The following is a 24,712-nucleotide window of genomic DNA, read 5'->3' on the forward strand; positions in this document are numbered from 1 at the left end:
GAAGGCGGATTTTCAGAATACGCCAACTCCTCTTCCTTAAGATTAGTGAGTTGGAACTGTTGTGGACTGGGGAATCCCATAGCAGTTCAAAGACTCCGGGAAAGACTCCTTCAAATTTTCTCGGATGTATTGAAGTTATGGCTATTAAAACAGACATGAGTAAAGCATATGATTAACTTCAAGATAAAAAAAGATGTTTTATGGCTGTTAAAACAGACATGAGTAAAGCATATGATCGACTGGAATGGGATTTCATTAAGACTGCTTTAGTACAAATGGGGTTCCACAATACCTGGATTTATTGGATCATGCAATGTGTCTCCACCGTCTCATATTCTTTCCTCATCAATGGCCAAGCCAAAGGCCTAGTGAACCCTCACCGTGGCATCCGCCAAGGCGATCCATTGTCACCCTACCTGTTCATTATTTGTAGTGAAGTATTATCGGGTTTGTGCTTAAAAGCTCAACGTCAAGGAAACTTACTAGGTCTAAGAGTGGCAAAAGGGAGTCCAAAAGTGAATCATCTCCTCTTCGTGGATGATATAATGTTCTTCATTCGATCCGATTATCACAGTTGCATGATACTCCGCCATATCCTCCAAAAGTATGAATCTGCCTTAGGACAAAAGATCAACCAAGCTAAGTCATCCATCACATTTTCAAACAAAACCCCCGAGAATACAAAGGAGATAGCTAAAAAAGTCCTTGAAATTCACAAAGAAGGAGGACAAGGAAAATACCTCGGCCTACCGGAGTTGTTTGGTAGAAAGAAGAAGGATCTTTTCTCCTCCATCGCGTACCGGATCAAGCAGAGAGCCCTTAGCTGGTCCTCCCGGTTCCTCTCCACAGCTGGGAAGTTAACAATGCTCAAATATGTCCTCACAGCCATGCCAACCTATACCATGTTCTGTTTTCATCTTTCCGCATCGCTTTGTAAGCGGATTCAATCAGATCTAACACGCTTCTGGTGGGACTCAAAAACATAAAAGAAAAAGATGTCATGGATCGCTTGGAAAAGGTTAGCAAAACCGATAAAAGTTGGAGAATTAGGACTCAGAGACATAAAACTTTTCAACAAGGCTCTTTTGGCAAAGCTAGGCTGGCGAATCCTCACCCAACCACAGAGCTTAATGGCTAGAGTCTTATTAGGAAAATAATGTAAGTCATCACCTTTTCTCGAAACCTCTGCTCCAAATTCTGCCTCCCACGGCTGGAAAAGTATTTGTATGGGTAGAGATCTCCTCAAGTCCAATCTTGGCATGTTAGTGGGCACGGAAGAAAGTATACCTCTGTGGAGATCCCCATGGTTATCCTTATCCTCACCTTTAGTCCCGATGGGACCTCCGAACAAAGCCAATCAGAACCTCACGGTCGCATATCTCATTATCCCTGGATCAAACACCTGGAACATGGATCTCATTAGAAATATCCTTCCACTGTATGAGGATTTGATTCAAAAGCTAAAACCAAGTGCACATGGAGCAAAAGATACCTGGGCATGGCTACCAACTAGGGACTGACAGTACTCAGCAAAGTCGGGTTATTATGAAGCAACATAACTGGATCCACCGCCCCCAGAGAACGAGCACTTATCTAGAGCAGTTCCAATTACGTTCAACTGGCAAAGCAACATTTGGAATCTCAAAACGTCCCCAAAAACAAAGCTTCTCCTTTGGAAGGCTGCTCAAAACACCCTCTCGGTTGGCTTAAATCTTAAGTTTAGAAACATCACGGACTCTGCTGTTTGTCCCCACTATAGTGAGGAGGAATCAACCCTCCACCTTTTTTTCCACTGCCCCTATGCAAAACTAATATGGTCAATCGCACCTTTCCACACTAAACCTCCTCTGGATACACTTACCACTATGGAACAAGGAATCAAAAAGGTAGTTAAACTTATATGTTTACCTCCAATAAGTATTGGTTCAGGTCCTCTCTCCCCATGGATCTTCTTATTGAAGATTAGCTGGTTGCGGGACTAATCTTCAATAAGAAGCGACTCCCGGCTGAGGAAACCCTGCATTTAGCCATGTCCAGAGCTAGAGAATGGCAGACCGCACAAAGCCTCTCCCAAAACCGATTTGAATTCCCAAACCAGTCAGTAAACCTCCGGAACCCCCTGGTATTTTTCATTGTTTCATAGATGCCTCCTGGAAAGATAACAAATCTGCAGGATTTAGTTGGATCATTAAAAACCCGGAAGGCCAGGTCAAGCTCCGATGTTCCGCCTCCTCAACCCACACCAACTCTCCACTGATGGCTGAAGCGGTAGCAACTCTAATTGTGGTTAGAGTTGCCATCGAATCGAGCATCACCTCCATCTCGTTCGCGTCCAACTCGCAATCGCTAGTTCACGCTTTGAATCAGAAGATCCAAATCAAGGAACTTCACGGGACTCTCCACAATGTCCTTTTTCTATCTGCATCTTTCAATTTCGTGTCTTTCAATTTTATCTCTCGCACTCTGAATCGCCAAGCCGATGCTTTGGCAAAGAAGGCTCTTGGTCTTCTCTGTATCGACCGTTGATTTTAATGATAAGAGTTTTTAGTTTGCCCAAAAAAAAAAAAAGTAGTCACTGTCGTAGCTCTGTTCCAATTTCTTAGATTTATCTCAAGTTTTAAAAATCGCTTCTTTTTTGTTTGAAGTTGAGACCTTGCTTAATCACATTCATAGATTGTGGTTGGTGGTATCATAGAGATTATTACTCTTTATATATGATCTTCGTTGTCCTCATCTGTAATAAAACATTAGAAACTTTTGAAATAATAAAAAAAATTAAAAATAAGCTCTAACAAGAATACAAATTCAAAAATAAAAAAATAACACAAGAATCAAATTTTACTAATCTTTCTTATATATATATATATATATATATATATATTGTTTATATCATTGTTAATTTATAATAGTAATGGGACCATATGTTTATACTAATCTTTCTTATATATATATATTTTTTGTTTATATCACTTAGCCAACTTGGGATTGAAAGAATTTATTAATTTAAAGAGTATTAATTCATTAAGATTTTACTGTATCATATTTAAAGAGTATTTAATTTAAAGAAAAAATCCTAAAGTTTTTCTTTTTGTTAAGTGTTTTCAATTGAAAAGTTTAGCATCACATGGAAAAAGGCAAGGTAAAAAATAGGATAAGACGACAGTATAGCGATCGTCGAGATCCTGCATAGTTACGTCTCTTTTGAGCTAAGAGAAGTTGTGAGTTGTGATCAAGTTACGTTATAATGATGGTACGCATTCATTCACATATATTAATTATTGAACCATGCATACATTTAAATAGATTATTCTAATATATATTATTGAATACTGATATATATATATATATTTGCTCCTTCAAATAAATATTTGTAACAACATGTGGTTACAGGATAAACCAAAATGCTATATATATATATATATATATATATATATATATATATATATATATATATATATATNTGTTATTTCATGGTAGTAATTTTTTAACTAAAAAGATAAAACAAAACTAAGCTGTACAAAGTTAATTGGCTGTATACATTACACGAGAGAGAAACAATAATCAAAATTTAAAGCCAGTTGCTAAAAATGGACAACACTAATTTTACTATATAAAACACCAAGACTAACCCAACATTACCCACCAAATCATATTTTTTCATAGCTACAAACAGAGGGTGAAAAAGAAAAAGAGTTGTAACATGGTAATTCAATCGTTGAAGAAAACATGGAGTGTTTTCATGGTTGTAGCTATATTGACGATGATGTTTTCGGCACACATTGTTCATTCAAACAATGTAGAAATGTGTGTGAAGCATTGCCTCCAACAGTGCTCGAAATCGTCAAAGAAACCTACTCTTACAGTATGTGAAGAAACTTGCAAAAAAGGCTGCAACAAACAACAAAACGGTAAGGAAGATAATTTGAATCACCCTTCACCCTGTAAATGGAATTCATGCAACTGAAAATGGCCATGGTCCTGAATTACGGAAACTCCTAAATTATTCTTTTATTTTCTGCATAATTAACGTATATAAAACTAGGTTTTCACCTGCGGTACACCGCATGACTAAATTATAAATTAATGTATTTTAAATAATATTTTTAATTTATTTAGTTTTCAAATTCCTAATTAATTAAATTTTATCTAATTAATTTATAATTTTGTTTAGAATATTTTTTCTACTTCTTACATTTTATACATTTTATACAGTTTATAACATAATTACGTTAAATTTGTTATTAGATAGAATATAAAATTTTAAAACACTTAGTTTTGTTTTTTAATAATTAAACAGAGGTATATGCCTATATGGTATGTTAGTGTATATTTTTATGTGTATACAATTTTTTTTTTGGAATATTGAAAATGTGTTGTAGATAGTATAATATTTTGTAGTTCATATACTAAATAATTTATAAGTTAATTTTCAAAAATATGACTACAAATCTATAGTATATGAAATAAACTAATAGTTTTAGTATTTGTTTTCATAGTCCAAACCCACCATGCTAGGCAGGCCTAGGCGGAAAGTAAAATATAGTATGTGAGGCTAAAAGTCACTTTTTATCAAATCACTTTTTCAAAATTTTAAATAACAATACCTTTTCATCGACCTCCTTATAAAATAAGAAAATAAAACTTGTATACATTTACAATTATGTTTGTTACCTTTTAAAACAATTAGTTTCTATAAAAGAATCAAATATAAGTAGAGTTAATTTGTTTATTAAATTAATTATTTAATGTCAATGGCATGCATGTAAATAAATGCCAACTTGAGGTTTTATTTCATAGATATTTCCAAAAATGTATATATAGATATGTATGTATGTATTTGTTTGATATTGCTATACTCGTTCATATATAATATGTATTGTGTTCATTGTTCTTATGTAATAGTAAAAAGCTTCTATAAAGGGAAAAAATTCGAAAAATACCTGATTTATTTTTTATTTGGACGTTTAATACCTCGTTTTTTCGGTTGGAAAAAAAATACTTCACTTAATTATAGTTGGTCTAAAAATACATCATATTTTAATCTGTTAGTGAATTCAAATCCGCTATCCATGGGACGTTAACGGACGTTACAGAGTCGTTAATGCATTAAATTTTAATCTTACAGTATATATACATTCACTATGAAGAATGTTCTGATTTATTTGTCGTGGTCTGGTGGTTAGACGCCAATTCTCTTAACCACACAGAATTCGGGTTCAATGCCCAGGATTACCGGTTTTGTTTATTTTTTTTTCATTTTGAAGGTAGCTCTCGGTTTTCTGAAAACAGCATCGAACCGGAATTCAAACCAAGATTTCTCTTATTCCTCTCCAAACCGACAAATGAAGCCTTCGTCACTGATTTGGTTCATTGAAAATTATTTGTGACATTGTTCTCTGCAAATAATTGGGATTGTTTGCTCCTCTGTTAGGTTTCTTAATTCTTTGATTCGCTGAACGAATTCTACGGGATATCGAATCAATCTGAAGAATTACTGAATCATCCATCACCAAAAGAACGAAACATGAATTCAAGATCCAACAGGAGATTCCACAAAGGAAGATTCGATAGATCCTTCTCGGATCGAAGGGGGATGCGACCAAAAAGATAAAAGAGAGAGAAGAAGAAGAAGATAGAGAAACCCTAAACGAAATCAAAACTAACCCAGATCTAATTTCATTGTAGGCTTTCTCTCTTCAATACCCAAATCTCCCTGGTGAAAAAGAAAAAATAGAAAATTAGGGTTTTGGTTTCTGCAATCCGGTTCGATATGGTTGACAAAAAACCGAGTCACCTCAAATTGGAAAAAAGAAACCCAAATGGAAGACACCGACCTCGAACCCACATTGGGTGTGCTGTGAGACATGACATAAGGCGTTTTTACCACCTGACCACGACAATTATCACACTACTTTATTCGTAATGAATGTATATATAGAGTAAGATTAGAGTTTAATTTCATTACCGACTCTGTAACGTCCGTTGACGTCCCGTGGGTTGGGGATTCGAATTCACCAACAAATTAAAATATGATGTATTTTTAGATCAATTATAATTAAATGAAGTATTTTTCTTCCAACCAAAAAAGACGAAGTATTAAACATCCAAATAAAAAATAAATAGAGTATTTTTCAGGTTTTTTTCCTTCTATAAATAAAACAAGTGTGGTATGCATGTCAACAAAACATTCCCAACCAAAAAAGAAACTAGATAAGAGAGAAAGAATCAAAGAATCAAAGAACCCATATACTACGATTGATGAATCATCAATTTGTATCGGCAAAAAAAAGTTTGGTTCGGTTTAGACCAAAACCCAGTCGGTTCTCTTTTGGTTTGAATTGAAATGTAAAATATTAAATTAATAAATATATTAGGATCCTTAGTCTCGTCTAGGCCTGTAAGGAGCGGATGAATATATAGAAATCCCGTACTTATTTTACTAATATATATATAACATATATTGTCTAGTGTTACAATAATATTGTCGACAATCTTCTGACCTTTTATCTTTAAAATAGTTCATTTCATATTCACAATTTTAAAAGTTCTAACATCAATGTCGATAGTTGGCCTAATTATAGAGACCATTTAAACATATCGATATCCTATATTAAATGCGAATATACAAAATTTTATGAACAGTTTTAGTGCTATGTCGCTACAATGAGGTTGTCCAAATGCATCATCTGCTATAATAGAATTTCCGACTAAGTCAAGAATGCTTAAATGATGAAACGTTTAAACCCCACAATGAATATCTATTCACTAATCCAAGTTACATATATTTCTAAAATTTCTTATGTTATTTGCAGATGTTAATTTTGTGATGCAACCCCAGCTTCGTCTTCTCAAAAAAAATCATAGTATACTTTAAATATGTTGTTTTTGTCAATGTTTTGGCTTAAAAACCTTTGATAATATATATATATATATGTTATATTTGTTATATATGTTTTATATCATGTTATAAAATTGTAGCTCCATTTGATAATATACCTTACACAAATCACATGTCACTTTTTGTAACGACTTACATATCATTTTTTCTATATTTCCTAACCATTGATTTTATTTTTTTAGATAGATTATTTTTTCAAAATTCTTTTTCATAGTTTTCCCAAAAAAAAGTGTGCCATTTATAATGTCTTTGTTTTAGATCAAAACTTTTAAGTTAAGTTAAGTAATTAATATTTTCTTTCTTATAAGTAAAATTTAATAATACATTTTTATGGTATATGTTTCTTAGAAACTAATGTTTCACTTCAATTTTATTTTCATGTTTAGATATTTATAAATACAATTACATAACTTGTTTTTTTACTCCACCATGCATTAAAATCTTACTTACATTCTAAAACTCATTAACCCATTCTAAATTTTGGAATATAATCATTTTTTGGTTATAATTTTAATAATAACATTATTACTAAAACAAATTTATAGTATTATTTTTACTATTTTACTATTTTCATTTATTTACTTAATTCATTTTTAGATAGTTATTATTTTATTATTTACTAATAATTATATTATTGTTTATACTATTTTAAAATTTAATTAATTTTAGTTAATTCGTTTTTTATTTATTTTTATTATTATTAATTAAAAATAATAAATATACAATGAATGAATATTAAAAATAGTATTTTTATGCAAAAAAAAAAAAATTGATTAGGTGGATGGTGATGTGGAGAAAGGAAAAGTGAGCAAAGTTAACTTTATATATATAGATAAATATCACATTGATGAAGAACTTTAAGTAACTTTTAGGAACGATCTAACTCTCAGTTGTTCAGTCTTAGGTATCATCTATTAAGCCGGTCTTGAGTGTTTAAAACCATCTTATATAGAATAAGAGGAAAAACTAATTGCTATACCATGCGATAGAATCCACTAATTAAACCATGCTCGCACAGAACACATATTAATCTATAAGATACTGATATCCATATCTTCATTCGGTTATATAATAACGTGCACTGAGATTAGTGATAGATAGTGTATGTTAAATGAGAAAATTTGAATTTCGTATTAATCCTCTTTTTTATTTGTTTCTAACTCTTTGTTCCTTCATTCTTGTGTTTAAAAGACAATTTCTTGATAGAACATAACCTCAATTGCCATATATATCAAAATTCGTAACAACATGTGGTTACAGAATAAACCAAACACATATATTAAAATTTGCTGTTCCATGCCAAATAATTTCTGTTTGGACAACTAAAAAAATAAAAGCACAACTAAGCTGTATAAAAATTGTGAGTTGTACACATCCCATGAGAGAGAAACAAGAAACAAACTAAAAAACAATTGCTAAATATGGACAACATTAGTTTTACTATATAAATCACCTAGATTAACCCCAATATTACCCACCAAATCATCTTCTTCACAAATCATAAACAAAGAATAAAAGTATTCATTTACCATTTGGAGTAATCATCATCTCACGTTATGGCAACTCAAACGTTGAAGAAAACATGCAGTGTTTTCATGGTTGTAGTTATATTGACGATGATGTTTTCGGCACACATTGCTCATTCCAACAATGTAGAAATGTGTGTGAAACATTGTGTCCATCAGTGTTTGAAATCGGCGAAAAAACCCACTCCTACAATATGTGAAGAAACTTGTAAAAAAGGTTGTAACAAACAATTAATCAGTAAGGAAGATCAACTTCGAGTTCGTGATGGTGATCCTATTGTCGATTTTATTTGTGACAATAAACTTCTTAAGGGATGCAACTGGTTCAACTGAAACTCATGTTATTTTTATTTTCGGCATTATTATATGTATGTATCTGTTTGATATCACCATAAGACGTATTATACCTTATTTCATTGACATAATGCATATGTAACTTCCATTATTCATTCTCGTGTATCTTTTGCTTATTTTTGCAAACTAATATGTTCACGTCAACAAGCATCATAGTTTACTTACTAAATAGCAGGCACATTTTTAACTATTACTTTTGCAGAAAACTATAGCAGGCACATTATAGTTTGTAAGTTTCTATTCTTACAAACTATAAGTATTATATTTCGTAGCTATAATTTGGACGAAACTCTCTAATTTTGCATTCTCATAAAAAAAAAAAGAATCATTGCCTTTTTAACAGTTTTCTTATATTGATTTGTGACGCAATGTTTGGACATACACATACGTATTTACCCAAAATATGATGATCAGATTAATGGTTTTATATAGTTTTAAGGAAAATTTTGACAAGATTCGCAAGGGGTCGGGGGAGCTTCGTCTTTTTAAGATACCCTTCAATCTCGTGATGGTGATACTTTTTATCGATTTTGCTTGTAACAAAATTACATTGCTTAACGGATGCAACTGGTTTTGAATTACCAATTACAGAAACTCATGTTATCTTATTTTCTGCATTATTATACGTATTTATCTATTTGATATCACCATAACCGTCGACATAATATGTACGCGTGTTCGACTACTCATTGTTCTTATGAAATAAATACGTCCATAAACCAAGTGTCTACGTCAACAAAACAACATTACGATTGGTAAAGTATCATTTGTATCCGCAAAAGAGTTTTGTTCGGCTTAGAAGCAACCCGGTCGGTTCTTGTTTGGTTTGAATTGAACCGTGTAAAAAAATCAAATCGAGTTGAACTAATTATATATCTCTCTGTTTTCGATACGAATATACGATTGTGAGATTGCATTGTGAAATTAACGCGTTTACTTGGCTTTCTTTTTGTTAACTTGCATCTGTGTTCTGTAGATATAGTTGTGAGCAAAGCCAAATGTATATAATATATATATGTACACAAATATTGCGTTCTAAGTTTGTCATGTATAAAACCATCTTATTTAAAATAAGAATACGAAGGAATTGCTATATATATATATATTTTTTTGGTAGGAATTGCTATATATATATATATATATATATACCCATGCAATAGAATCCACTAAACCATGCACGCATTGAATTGTGCACACTTATTAATCTACAAATATATATATATATATATATATATATACATATCTTTAGTGTTGCTTGTTGGGTTATCCATTTGTGCATGCATGAATAAAAATATTCAAAGTGCTCGAAAATTAGTGATAAAAGCGGTGCGTTAAATGAAGAAATATTCCTCTCTTTTTTCTTTTGTTTTTCAAAATACAATTTCTTGATAACTCATCAACTTTTCATCGTGAGGTAAGAAAATGTAAAGATGAGTTGTTTACCATCTTTTGCACTTTTTATTATGGAAACAGCTAGCTTCTTTTTGTTGTGGAGAAATGAGCATCCACTATGCTCCATTATTCTTGATCAATACTATAAATACCATACGTATGCACCAATTTTCTTGATCGCTATACTATAAATACCATACTGATGAAGAAAGTCGTGAAAATATTAGGTGTGACTTACACATCTATGTAAAAATTTATTTACAACTATCATCCACCATCACTACAATAATGTTTTGGACGATAGGTTTTAAACCGGTTATAATCACAAATTTGAACCGAAAGTCAGAAACAAAACCAAATATGTAACAAGGTCTTTCTGTAACCCAAAATTTAACTACTATAAATGAAGCTGTCCAATTGTGATCAAGTGACACATCCCATTTCATCTTGACTACAAAAACCTCTCAACTCTTTTTCTTTTCTTTTTGTTTCATCTCAAATTTAGCTCAGAAATGAGCATTGATCACCTACATCATCTGGTCGTGGACAATCGTGGTCGTCGTATGAGACTAGCCTTCGTCATCATGTTCAACATATTTGCATTCATGCTCGTACCACAGATTGGTCTTACCCCATCAGATCCAGAGCCTACAGCCACGGACCTTCGACGCATACACGTAGCAGGAAAGTGTTTTAAGGCTTTGAGTCAGTTAGCACTTCTACTTGCTCTCCCCCCAGTGTCGGTTCTTCTCGCAGCTCAACAAGCTTCCCATCCGACTGATCATCCTTGGAATCAAAGGGCCGAAAGATTCATCATGTCTTGTTTGAAGTTATCTCTCTTCTTTAACATTTTCTCGAATGCTTTTTTTGTGATTGTTTGGTTAAGTCTTTCCAAGGGAGCTCTACGTTTCATCATTTTCAGTGGAATGATTATGGTGGAAATCATCTGGGTCTTTTTAACCTTTATCATGGCGGATTGTGTATGTGATCGTCTTTTCACAGTCTAGAGTCTTGCTGTTTCGATCTTATCATCACGATTTTCAACTATCTAGTCCTTTTGATTCCAACATTAGGTTACTATCATTTTGATAGATCGTTGTTGGTTTTACTTATATGTTTTACCTGGTCACTAAATGATATAATATTTGAATAAAAATAAATATTTTTATGATTATGTGAATCTCATCATGTTTCCTTTTTTAAAATAATATTTGTTAATCTTCATTCTCCATTTTTTCTTAATAATTTGAAAATTTGAGGAATAATTCTCATGATATTCCTATGTCGTCGTCGTATTGCAAAATAATTTGATCGTAATTTGTAATTTTGTATGACAATAGCAATTAGTTTTGACTTTAGCTCTCACCCGTACCCTAATTAAGGTTATATATAGATCCCTTAACATTTAGTATCGTGAACATCAAGTCCACCTTACAAATGTAGATTCCCTTTTTTTTTTTGAACAAAACAAATGTAGATTCCTTAATCACTTTTTTCAAACTCTTATTTTGTATGACAACTAGCAATCACTACTCTTTGTGTTGTAGACTTTAATTAGTATATGTCAGGCAAATTATATTTACTATTCAAATTAAAATATCGATCAACAAGTCATCAAACTAGTCGAAATGTATCAAACCTTTTTTGATATAAGCCTTAATTAACATTAAAAAAAAGTCGAGATATATAAACATCCTATGCATGCATGCGATCGAAGCCACATTCTGGTTTATTGATCATGGTTTATGAAGCCTATGTGTCTCTATAATGATACATTACTTCTATGAAGGCTGGAAGTTTGTTTTTATTATTTAGTCCCCATATTGCATAACATTCAAAAAAACAATTAAAATACGCAGATTTCAGTACTATATGAAAGCATACGTTGTAACCTCAGCTGGCATCTGTTTTTCAGCAAGTCATTGCAATCGTCTATTGATGTCTCACTTCACTCACGTCAGCGCTGTGTGACGGCCGCTGGCTTTGCCGCATAGAAGAGCGTTCTTCGGAATCAAGTATTCATCTCTGAGAGAAGTGGAGGTTGTGTAAACGCGCATGTAGAATTGTTGTCCCAAGTATTGCCTTTTCCCACGACTCTGATCTTAGGTTCCACATTCCTACATTGTCCAGAGATATGTTTATCGCAGTCCATGATTTTGGATAAACCTGTGCATACTCGATCAACGGTCCATGTTTTACACAAGCCGATACTGAACTTTTATGGCCAATTGTGAAAATAAAATCTAAAACTTTAGAGAACTTTAACCTGAACATTGCAGCGTGAGACTGCATCGTTTAGACTGTAGACTTTTCTATTGTCAGCACTCTACTTCCCAAATTCCATTCTAATAGTTAGAAGAAGTGCACAAATTTGGACCCTTTCTTCGTTAGAGAATTAATAGTTGATTACCATATATATGCATGGACGCAATTTTTAGCGTTTTAGGTTCAAGAATAAGAGTGCTCAAAAGAAGACAAAAGACAACAGTTGGAAAATAATACTTAACTTACCCAACCACGTAGAAAGAGTAACCATCAAAGTGCCAGCTCTGGACGACTATATCTTCCCAATTCTCAAAAACAATCTCCACAAAAGCTCTGTAATCAGTTTGCATTACATAGGTGACTGGGAATATTGCTCCATATGTGTGGGCTGGTCAGGTATGCTTCCAGGATTATATATACCGTCAATTTTGAAGTAGTCTGCTAGTTTCAAAGGGGTGTCTTTTGGATAAAATGATGCACTATTCACGGCGTATCGTTGCTTGCCTTTGATCTTTCCAATTGAGTTAGCAAGTCTGATCGATCGTTCGACTGATCTTTATCTTACCATAGTGGTATGAACCTTGTGGGTTTGGCCTTGGTCCACTTTCTGTAAGGTTGGTCCTACAAGACACCAAAAAAAAGAGCTAAGAAACGTTTTTGCACCATAAAGTGAGCAAAACCAGCTGTATTACTTGTCACTGAATCCAAGAATAAAACAATACTTTATGGATCGTGCTTGGTCAAAAGACCACTTCAACTGAGTTGATCCATCTGGAATAGTTTCAGAAACAGGTCCAGCAGAATTACTGTAATGAAGAACACCCGTAGCGGTGAGGATCTTCGAGGTAAACCTACTAGAGACCACAAGATAATAATCTTTTGCAGGCTGGTCAGCTGTTATAAGGACCGAGTAAGATTGACCAACGTGAACATCAAGCGAAGAGAAGGCCGTCTGAATAGTGTGTGTTTCTTAGACCTCAATTAACTTCATCATGTGGTTTTGGATTCGGAAGTTGAGAGAGTTCTGTAATCCAACATTTGATATTCTCAGTCTATATGTTTTACCTACAAAAAAAAATTTCACATCATAATTAACTTATCAATACTATATCTTGTTAGAAAATCACCAAGAAACAAGCGAGACAAAAGAAGTGATGAAAGAGCAAAACCTGGTTCAACGTTGAGGGTGGCGCCACTACCGCGACCATTGATGAGAATTCCATCTGGGAAAGAAAGATTTCCACCATTATCGAGTTGTGCCCTCAAGTCCTACAAGGAGATCGAGAGATTACAAAACTTAATTCAAAATTCCAACAAGTAACAACGTTTTAAGTATAAATATACTATACATCATGGATGCATGCAAACTTCCGAACTGATCTTTAACTTGGAGAGCGTAGGTGTAGTTCTTCCCCGGTGGGAATGGATTGGGCACGTCGTTCCGTACACTCCGTCCTGGAAGGAATATCTCAAATTTCAACTCCGCTCCTTTACAAACATCAAATAAACCATCAAATTTATGAATAAACTGTCAAATTTTAATTTATACTATTTGAAACATTAATGATCCAAGTTCAAGTTGTGGTTTGGATTAGTTTGTGTTTTTAATGTTGTAATGGTTTACAAAAAGAAAAATGTTGTATAATAATAATAAACATACTGTAAATTTGAACACATGAAATCATTTAAGATATTTTAATACATTTAAATTCTTATGAAAGCCTAAGCCTTTTAAATTTTCACACTAAGAACATTTATGTGATCGAGACATACCATGGCATGAGAAAAGGTTCGTCAAGAAGGTTGAATACGTTATTGATGAGATTGTCGTTGGTAACAGAGACGATCGATGTCCGGTCCTGGGAACTACCCATTGATTAATATACCCTATTTGAAATAAGGGTAAACCAAACTCATATATCCAACCAAAATTACCAATTCCGAAAAGAAAAAAAAAAAAAAAAAAAAAAAAAANAATCCAACCAAATTAGGAGAAGAAAAAATTTCCTATATATTAATAGAGAAGCACACTTTGAGAAAAAAGCTGATGTGTCAGCGTTACAGAACTCAGAACACTTTTATCAAATAATCCTCAAAACATCTACTTATTTACAATTCCCTGCCATTGTATTTATTATAAAAAAAAAAAATTTATAATCCTCTCCTCTCACCTCATTATTGTTTACATAAATATATCATTAACATATATAAGATAATGTTCTTTTCTATAAGTTTTTAAAAATGAAAAAATTCACTATATATTAATAGAGAAGCACACTTGAGAAAAAAACTGATGTGTCAGTGTTACAGAGCTCAGAATACTTTTATCAAATAATCCTCAAAACATCTACTTATTTACAACTCCCTGCCATTGTATTTATTATAAAAAAAAACAAATTTATAATCCTCTCCTCTCACCTCATTATTGTTTACATAAATATATCATTGACATATATAAGATAATGTTATTTTCTATAAGTTTTTAAAAATGAAAAAATTAATCAACAATTAAAATCTAGAAATGTATTTAATTATCATTTTTTATAACATATTTAATTATTAGAAATAAATTACATTTCACAAACAATAAAAAAATTATTCATTTATTTACCACTTTTATACATTTTTCTCATTGCATTTTTTAAACTTATGATTAGTTTAAATTAAAATCCAATAGTCTAAAAAGTATTTTTTTTTTTTTTATCTGTTTAATGGTATAGTGATGTAGATGATAATGTTAAACATAAAATATGTGAATTTGATTTTTAGAAACACAAAAACACATCAAAAATTTCTACACCACCTTAAAATTCTTTTCCAAGTTCAAATATTTTACGGGTAAAACGAATTTTACCGAAATTAAACGCAAATTTGAATAAACAAAAAAAACTTTATTTACATATTTTGTTTTACACAAAATAAATCTTAAATCTCAAATAATAATTTTGCATATAATACTTTATTTAAATCGATTTATCCCGCACTATGTGTGGGTTGGTACCTAGTTATACTTTAATGGGGTTAATGAATTAAGACCAAAGATAAAGAACCTGTTGGGTATCCTACCAAAAAAAAAAAGAACCTGTTGGGTAACGCCGAGAGGGGATATGTTGCCATAAGTTACCTGCCACTCGAAGAGCCTGTACGGATCTTCCGAAGCAACGACGCTGATTAGAAACATTAATAGACCGAGTATCGTCGCCTTAGTGTTCAGGCTTTTGACCTCCATTTTTTTGTGTATGACAAAGAGGATATGAAACATTTATTTCTCTTAGTAGTTTTTTTTATGTGTGGTGTGGGAGAAAAAAATTAATGGATTGTGTTTCCACGCATACAAAGTCAACATATATGTTAAGTTAAGATGTGCACACAAACAAATTTTTTTTTTATCATCAAAACATGTACTATTTTCTTTTATACAATTTTTTCAATTAAAGTAAAGTATTTAAATAGATAAATAAAAGTACATTTTATTATTTTTAGTTATTTTTAAAAAATCAATGCAGATACAATCTAATCTACTACTTCCTCTGTAATATAGGATGTTTTAGAGAAAATTTTTGTTTCATAATATAGGATGTTTTCAAGTTTCTATTCAGCTTTTAGATTAAATTAATATTTTCTATTATGCAGTATTGTTTCTGATTAGTTGAACTTTTAAAAAGTAAACACTTCTTAATTTGCGTATTTTTGTTAAAACATCCTATATTTTGAAACGAAGGGAATATTATATAATAGGTTACCTTTCCCAATAAGATCTTTTTAAAAATCTGTCAAAATAGAAAAATAATGAATTCCAAAATATAGTGGATATTAGAAGTCATGATTTAATAATGATCAAAATTTCGATGGATTTTAGGAGTAATATCTATTACACAAATTATTCATAAATGCATTATTACAATATATTCTATATGTTCCATAAAGAGTGTCATTTTGACCCATTTCAAACAAATTAAAAAACATTTGAATTATACATGTTTATACCTATTTAATAAATAGTTAATGAATTAAATTCAATGAAAATAGCTTTGGGTTTAAGGATAAAACAGAAAATTTAGCATTAAAACACTTTTTGAAAATATAAAATGACACTCTTTGTTAAACAAAAAAAAATATCTCTAAAATGATATTATTTGTGAAACAGAAGAAATATAAGGTACTACGATTTAATCAGGCATTTTGAATTATTTGTGTAAAATATTTAATTAGGCATTTTCATTTAAAGATTTTATAGAAGAAAAATAAAGATGTTTTAATCCTTTGTATATATTAATAGATAATCATTCTCTGAAAAAATACCGATGCGTAGAGTTTGAGAAATTATTTTTTAATTTGCCCTTAGTTTGAGAAGTTCTTAAAACTTATTATTGTTATAGCATCTCGGCTTGACTTCATCATAATATATTTGACGTCAATATAATTCCATATATATATATATTACTATGACTGTTATGCACCTGCAAAGATATATTTGTTGTTCGGATTTAACCCATCAGGAGACCACATAAATTTCTCTGGTTCAAAATTTTTAGTAAACAAGATAGCCTCAAATTAGTCAAAAATATTTTAAACACTAATTTTTCTACTTAATCATTAATAAACAAAAATTCCTAAAAGCCTGGTGATAAGAAAATGCAAATCCAAAAATAGCAATCTAAGTGTATAAATAATATTGCAAGGACAAAAGCAATTTAACACAAGAAAAATAGAATCAAAACATCTAAAATTAAAAACAATGAAACATCTCTTAGTTTTTCTAATTGTTTATGGCCAATGCACCATTGGTAATGTATTCGCGCTCTCAAACAAGCTCAATATATGGAACGATCTCGATCCCAATCACAAACACACAACCCTCTTTGTGCATTGTAAATCTGGAAGTATCGACAAAGGACCACAATATGTGCCGTATGGAAAACTATATCAATTTCCTATCAAAGAGACCTGGTTAAGAAATACGCTTTTTTGGTGTACTTTTAGACATGGACCTAACTATAAGTTTGAACAAAAATTTGATGTGTATAAATCCAGAGCCCAAAAAGTACCTCAGGGAAGCATATATGAATGGACAGCTAAGGAAGATGGAATTTATTTTAGGATAAATAGCGCTCCAATGCATAAGGTGCATAATTGGAAGTTAACAACTTAACATAATAAATGTTATGTTGGTATCAATCTTATAGAACAAATACTAAAGCACGCCAAAAACTCGATTATGAAGTAAATTTTGTAAACTTCCGATATAAACCAAAAAAAATACTTTAGATCTCTAATATTATTATTTTAAGCATATTTACCTTTCTTTCTTTAATTTTTGTTCATATTTACTCAATGCAAAATATATAATGTATCGATCTTAAATTTATAATAATTATATAACATTTCTATTATATTATTTTAATTTTTATGGTATTTTAAATAAGATAATGATTTACATCTTACAAAAATTTCTTAAAATATAAGAATTTCTTTGGTCGTACCGGTGGATAAAAATCTTCTACACCAAAGACTGGTTTGATTGTCATATAAATATATAATACAAATGATTAATGACTAATATATACAAACTTGTTAGGAAAAAAAATCGTAGTGCATATAGAATTCTAACCCAAAACTAATAAACAATCGTGGGTTTGACCAATAAAGTTTAAATATATTTTTTTGTGCAAAGTGTATATTACCTTAAAATCATTTTCACTTATAATTTGAAACATTTTAATAAGAAGATCATCATATATTATTAATCTGGAGGTACATTTGCAAAAGTAACCTTTTGTTTGTAAGATTTACATAATTAAATCCTTACCATTTCAATAGATCTCATCATTTGTAGTTATTATTTATAATATATTTATTTAAGTTATTATTTGAGATTAAAGGTTTTTTTACAATCATATGAAATTCACAAACGAGTCTATGAAATATATATCCATCATTTTACGTGTTTCGCCACTGATTTAATCTTACATTTCTCAATTTTATATATACTTAAGTTAAATTTAAAATAGTATGTATAGGTTTACATAAACTATTTTTGAACAATCACTTTATGTTATATTTCTCCTAATTTTGCTATGATCATATAATCAGTTTTGATCTTTTATTGATTTTACATGTTCTAAATGTGAGTTGTATGATGGAATGAAATATGATTTTGAAGCGATGGGTTAAATATAGAATGTCAAAATTATATGATAAGATGATTTAAAGCTAATATAACATTACAAAAAAGGTAAAACAGAAAAAATATATTCAAAATTTTTATATGAAATAAAGTGCTCTAGTACAGCAAGGGTACTAATCTAGTATGTGTTTTAAAACAAAAAAAAATTAATGAAATTATTTGGGTTTTAAATTTAAAGATTTTATGAAAAACTTATTTTGTGAGTTTATGAAATATACTTTGTATATGTAAATGTTTTCCTACATCTTTTTGTATATTCAACTCAAAATAATTAAGCTTTTCTTTTCTTTTTTTGGTAAATGTTCCTGATGAACCTTTCACCCTTCGTTAAAAAACTATAGATTTGAAATAAAGGATATATATTCCCCAAAATATTTAAATCTTGAAATCGTTTCAGATTCAGAATGGACTAATACCTTTCACCTTATCCAATTTATTCAACGTTTTCAGTTTATTGCATGATAACTAAATACGATTAATTAAATTTGATCCTCTCCACGTTCAAATTCAGACTCTCTCATTTTTTTTTTCCCTTTACCACCGCAATTTATGAACTTTTTGGTTCCTCTCTTCGCTCGCTTCATGTTTTTTTTTCTTTCTACTTATAAATTTCTCATTTCTTATATCAAAATGAAGCCATATGGCCCATATCTCATGGCGTTCTTTAGTTTGCACTTTGCACTCAACCAAAAATTACTGTACATAGCACGATTATATATGTTGAGTTATTACTAAAATCAACGTAAACTTAAAGTACCATTTAGATATGTGTTGTTTAGGCTAATATTTTAAATATTAGCAATTACTGTTACTTATTACTTATCTATGCACATCAAATAGTTGTTTAATTATATGGCCAAAACAGTATAGCACATCTAAGTTTTTTAAAAATCAATCAACATATTTACCAAATAAGAAGAGATGAAAGAAAAAAAACAACTTGACCTCCTAAATATAGTAACTACTAAATTCTGGTAGAATTATTTGTAACTATATAAATCATCAAACATCAACCCAACATTGCCACCAACTCATCTCGTTTCAAAACGCACTACGGGAAACAAAAAATAAATAAATAAATAAAATAAACATTACAATAAGTTTGCATAGATCGCGATACTTATAACGACATGGCAGCTCAAGTATCAAAGAAAATCTGCAGTTCAATGATTATTGTAATTCTAATAACAATGATGTTTTCAATTTCAGCACAAGTTTCTCATTCCAACGCGTGTGTCAAAGATTGTGTCGTAAACCGGTGCATGAAAGCATCAAAAAAAGCGACTCCAGCCATATGTGATAACCCTTGCAAGATCATATGTGATCCTATCAACGGTGGGCAATACATTGTCCCTCCAGGTGAGAGTCCCATAAAAAAGTTTTGCAGACAATTTAGCTGGATATGTACCTAATTTACCAAAATTTACAAATTCTCTTCTTTTTTTTTTTCTTTTTTTTTTCTGATGCATAAGTTATATATATTTGTGTTTCTCGTACCATCGACAAACAATAATTTTTTCAAGTGTACTTATTTATCCTTCTTTCCATAATAATTTTTCTTAAACTATGTGATTTGATTTGTGCGTGAACAGCTATTTTTTAAATTGTTTAATTACTTTTTTATTTTTTGTTAAAACTGTTTAATTATATGTGGAAAATTTGTTAAGCTAAATTAGTTACATTTATAGTTTGTAACAACTTATAATGGTAACTTGTATAAACATTAACGATATTTGCATTAAACTACATGGAAACATACGAAAGAGAGAGAACAAATCACATATAAGCATATGAAGCAGAGAGAGAGAGATTAGAATAATACTGCTACCGTTACACTCTTCCCTCTCGCGCTTTAATTAGGGTTTCTTATTTAGCCTTGGCATTGCCACATTCCCTAAAAAATTTGGATCCATCTCTTCTCAAAACCCTTCAAAAAAATTTTGGGTTTTGGTTGATTCCGTGGCTCCAATTCTACGTTTTGACGAATCATCGAACGGAGATTTAATAAGGGAGTGAGAATGGAGGAAGGAAGTAGTCTGTGGCAACAATGGAGTATGTTCAGATCTCTGTTAGCGATTCTTCAGTGGTGGGGTTTCAACGTTACTGTTATCATCATGAACAAATGGATCTTTCAGGTTCAAAAAAAAAAAAAAAAAGTCTCGTCCTTATTAATTTCATTATTAAAAACTTAGCCTTTTTTGTTTGTTTGATTCTGATCAGTGTTTCAAATTTGGTACCTTTTTCTGTTTCCCAGAAGCTGGATTTCAAGTTTCCGTTGTCGGTTTCATGTGTTCATTTCATATGTTCATCGATTGGAGCTTACATTGTGATCAAACTCTTAACGCTTAAACCTTTGATTGTGGTTGATCCACAAGATCGGTGGAAGAGGATTTTTCCAATGTCATTTGTGTTCTGTATCAACATTGTGTTGGGAAACATCAGTCTTAGATACATTCCTGTCTCTTTTATGCAGACTATCAAATCTTTCACTCCTGCAACAACAGGTTTTGAGTTTTTTAAAGGATTGAGAGAAAAAGGGAGTGTGGTCTTGTTTTTTGTTTTCTGAGTTGTGTTTTTTTGTGTAATGTGCAGTTGTGTTACAGTGGTTGGTATGGAGGAAATATTTTGATTGGCGTATTTGGGCGTCGTTGGTGCCTATTGTTGGTGGGATTCTTCTGACTTCTATTACAGAACTTAGCTTTAATGTTTTTGGATTCTGTGCTGCTCTGTTTGGGTGTTTAGCTACCTCTACAAAGACCATTCTTGCTGAATCTCTTCTTCATGGATACAAATTTGATAGGTTAGTCATTAGTGTTCTGAATTCTGAGGTTTATAATCCTCAGTTTCATATGATGGGTGCTGATAATATGAGAACTTACATTTGGATTGTTCATGTCATGCCCTCATTGTCCAATTGTGAATCACTTGATTTGGTGTTTTTATAATTCATGGAACTGAGTGTAGTGTTTGTGTCCTCTTCATTCATTGTCATGTCTCTCTAATTAGCATAAACACGGTATACTATATGGCGCCTTTTGCGACCATGATTCTCGGAGTGCCAGCATTTTTGCTTGAAGGCAATGGAATTTTGGATTGGTTTGAAGCACACCCGTCTCCATGGTCGGCTCTCATGATTATTTTCAGCTCAGGTGTTCTAGCTTTTTGTCTTAACTTCTCCATCTTCTATGTCATTCACTCCACTACAGCAGTCACATTCAATGTAGCTGGAAACCTCAAGGTAAATGAACCAATCCTAAACCCCATAACATAAATATTTTTTCTTCTGATTGTTCCAAAACAGTTGAACCAAACATAATGTTGGTTTGATGGATGGTTATGTGATTTGCAGGTTGCAGTGGCTGTGTTGGTATCATGGATGATATTCCGAAACCCGATCTCACCAATGAATGCTGTTGGATGCGGAATCACACTAGTGGGATGCACTTTTTATGGATATGTAAGCCACATGCTATCTCAGAAACAACCAGGAACTCCCAGGACTCCTCGTACTCCTCGTACACCAAGGAACAAAACAGAACTGATTCCTCTTGTTAATGATAAACTGGAGAGTAAAGTTTGAATATATCATCAGTAAATTCTCCAGACTGAGAAGCACTTAACCAAAGGAGTTTAGATTTGATCTTGAAGCATCCCCAAGTGACTTTAGTTTAACTTATATGTTTCCATTTATTTACTCAAACCAGAGAGATTAGAGAGAGAAAAAACAATATATATATATATATACCATTTGATGTGGTTAGTTACTCCTCCCCTTGTGCTAGTTACATCAGTACATTGGAAAGAGCTACATAATAAGTTGCATCCCATATAATAGAACTGTCAATCCTCATAAAAACCAACTCAGAGATGACCACAAAAGATACATAAAGCAAGCTCATTTTGTATTGAATAATGCTACTGATTTCACAAAGGCCTGATTTTACATATGTATACCAAATTGACAAGCTAATTCAGAAACAAAACCCCTTTCCTTAAAAACTTATCATGTTCTAAGATCAGGCCTTAATACATGAAAGTATTTTTTGCCAGTTTGGGGATCTTTAAAGGATCAAAGTTATAAAACAACGTTAATTTGACAATGATCCATTAGTACATAAGAAGAAAGAGACAGCATTAAGACCGTGTCTGAGGGGAAAGAATAATAATAATGCGGCGGCTCTTTAAGCTCTCAAACAGCTAATAAAATTCGTTGCTTTCGCTTCTCCAAAAAAAAGAAAAAGCTAAAATGGGCTTTCTTTTTTTAAGTGGGCCTCAACTTATGTTGCTGAATTTACCGCCATATCCTTCAAAAATCTTCATGCTCTTCATGTCTGAAACCGGTCAAAGGAGTTAAGATGTAAAGGGCAAATCAGTCATAACAGCTTCAAGAAATAAAAAGAGATAGATGTATGTCTTGGAGATCGCAAAGCTACCGTTTCCTGTTCACTCTCTGTCTGTCTGTACAACACACTTGTCTCCTTCTTCCTCTCTTCTCTCTTCACTCTTCTCCATTTCAAAAAAACAATAAAGTGAAAACTTTTCTTCTCTCTCTCTAGAAGAAAACCAGAGATTCTCTCTATACCAAACCTCTAAAATTTCCAGATTCATCTTCGGATAGTTCCAACTTTACTCTTTGTCTTATTGTATCACTCTCTTCTCACTGGTCCTGTAAGAGAGAAACAGAGATTTTCAAAATTTCATAAAACCCTAGAAGAGAGCCTGAACAATGAAAAACGCAGAAAAGCCCATCTTCTTCTTGTTCGTCTCACTTATTCTAGCTTCGAGTCTCGTCTACACAGCGACGGCGAAATCAACAATCGAGCCTTGCTCAAGCAACGACACTTGCAACTCTTTGCTCGGCTACACACTCTACACCGACCTCAAAGTCTCCGAAGTCGCGTCTCTCTTCCAAGTCGACCCAATCTCAGTCCTTTTAGCTAACGCCATCGACATCTCTTACCCAGACGTCGAGAACCACATCCTTCCTTCCAAGCTCTTCCTCAAAATCCCAATCACTTGCTCCTGCGTCGACGGTATCAGGAAATCTGTCTCCACCCAATACAAGACCCGACCTTCAGATACTCTAGGATCCATTGCTGACTCTGTTTACGGAGGTTTGGTCTCTTCCGAGCAGATCCAGGAAGCTAACTCGGTCAATGACCCGTCTTTGCTCGATGTTGGGACCAGTCTTGTTATACCCTTGCCTTGCGCTTGTTTCAATGGCACCGACAATTCTTTGCCCGCTGTTTACTTGTCGTATGTTGTTAGGGAGATTGATACATTGGTCGGAATCGCCAGGAGGTATTCGACTACTATTACTGATTTGATGAATGTGAATGCTATGGGTGGTCCTGATGTTAGTTCTGGAGATATTCTTGCTGTTCCTTTGTCAGGTGAGGTCTCTAAATACTGAAATTGGTATTTAAAAGTTTCTATCTTTAGGGTTATGTTATAGTGAGAGAAGTTGTTTTTATTGTAGCTTTGTGGACTTTTGATTGTTTCTTTAGTTGCTGTTTGATTGCTTTATGTTGTATTGATTCTCGTTAAGGTATTGTTTTTGGCGTTGTATGTGTTTGAGCTACCAAAAGCGTTGCCTCTTTTGTGGTCTTTTTTTGCTTGAGTTTTAGCAAACAATAACAGATGTTTTAATGTTTGGTTATGTTCTATTTTCACCTCTTCTCAGCTTGTGCTTCAAAGTTCCCCAGCTACGCCACGGATTTCGGATTGATTGTCCCAAATGGTAGCTATGCTCTAGCTGCAGGTCACTGTGTGCAATGTAGCTGTGCGCTTGGGAGTCGCAAGTAATGATATCTAAGATTCTCTCCTCTCTCAAGCTATGTTAATTGATGTTACTAATCAAATCCTCTGTGATTGCATTTTTTACTTACTTTTGGTGTTTGTGTGTGTGATGTGATGCAGTTTGTATTGTGAGCCTGCTTCTTTAGCCGTATCATGCTCAAGTATGCAGTGTAGAAACAGTAACCTCATGCTTGGTAACATCACTGTGCTGCAGAGTAGCGCTGGCTGTAATGTTACAACCTGTGATTACAATGGGTTTGCCAACGGCACTATCTTGACCATGTTAGTAAA

At 32.3% G+C, this 24,712-nt stretch overlaps 4 protein-coding genes and 1 pseudogene across 5 annotated transcripts in view; 4 read left to right on the top strand and 1 right to left on the bottom strand.

The window, feature by feature from the left end:
• On the bottom strand, positions 12,123–15,664 carry LOC104743449 (annotated as a pseudogene).
• LOC104740879 (pumilio homolog 15-like) lies at positions 17,150–17,681 on the top strand. Its single transcript, XM_010461603.1, has one exon. The coding sequence runs from the start codon at positions 17,174–17,176 to the stop codon at positions 17,585–17,587; it is 414 nt and encodes a 137-aa protein (XP_010459905.1). The 5' UTR covers positions 17,150–17,173; the 3' UTR covers positions 17,588–17,681.
• On the top strand, positions 19,753–20,034 carry LOC104740880. The gene has a single exon (XM_010461604.1). The coding sequence runs from the start codon at positions 19,753–19,755 to the stop codon at positions 20,032–20,034; it is 282 nt and encodes a 93-aa protein (XP_010459906.1).
• Positions 20,628–22,202, top strand: LOC104740881 (GDP-mannose transporter GONST5-like). Its single transcript, XM_010461605.1, has 5 exons — positions 20,628–20,757; positions 20,877–21,126; positions 21,215–21,422; positions 21,629–21,860; positions 21,972–22,202. Exons 1-5 carry the CDS (start codon positions 20,641–20,643, stop codon positions 22,200–22,202), a joined length of 1,038 nt encoding a protein of 345 aa, XP_010459907.1. The 5' UTR covers positions 20,628–20,640.
• The window catches only part of LOC104740882 (lysM domain-containing GPI-anchored protein 1-like), a 3,553-nt gene continuing 1,896 nt past the window's right edge, over positions 23,056–24,712 (top strand). The window contains exons 1-3 of one of the 2 annotated variants that reach the window (XM_010461607.2): positions 23,056–24,015; positions 24,306–24,423; positions 24,542–24,703. In XM_010461607.2, coding sequence (XP_010459909.1) covers positions 23,349–24,015; positions 24,306–24,423; positions 24,542–24,703 — 947 coding nt within the window. In that variant the 5' untranslated portion in view covers positions 23,056–23,348. The remainder of the gene's footprint in view (positions 24,016–24,305; positions 24,424–24,541; positions 24,704–24,712) is intronic. The other variant, XM_010461606.2, reaches the window with a different exon arrangement.

The sequence above is a fragment of the Camelina sativa genome, chromosome 14 (genome assembly GCF_000633955.1).
Source record: "Camelina sativa cultivar DH55 chromosome 14, Cs, whole genome shotgun sequence".
NCBI lineage: Eukaryota > Viridiplantae > Streptophyta > Magnoliopsida > Brassicales > Brassicaceae > Camelina > Camelina sativa.

What these genes read in the sequence shown, in the direction of transcription:
- LOC104740879 (XM_010461603.1), top strand. Translation starts at nt 17,174, where the DNA reads ATGAAACATCTCTTAGTTTTTCTAATTGTTTATGGCCAATGCACCATT.
- LOC104740881 (XM_010461605.1), top strand. Translation starts at nt 20,641, where the DNA reads ATGGAGGAAGGAAGTAGTCTGTGGCAACAATGGAGTATGTTCAGATCT. An exon ending in TTTCACTCCTGCAACAACAG is followed by an intron (nt 21,127 to 21,214) that starts GTTTTGAGTTTT and finishes TGTAATGTGCAG; the next exon opens with TTGTGTTACAGTGGTTGGTA. An exon ending in CATGGATACAAATTTGATAG is followed by an intron (nt 21,423 to 21,628) that starts GTTAGTCATTAG and finishes CTCTCTAATTAG; the next exon opens with CATAAACACGGTATACTATA.
- LOC104740880 (XM_010461604.1), top strand. Translation starts at nt 19,753, where the DNA reads ATGGCAGCTCAAGTATCAAAGAAAATCTGCAGTTCAATGATTATTGTA.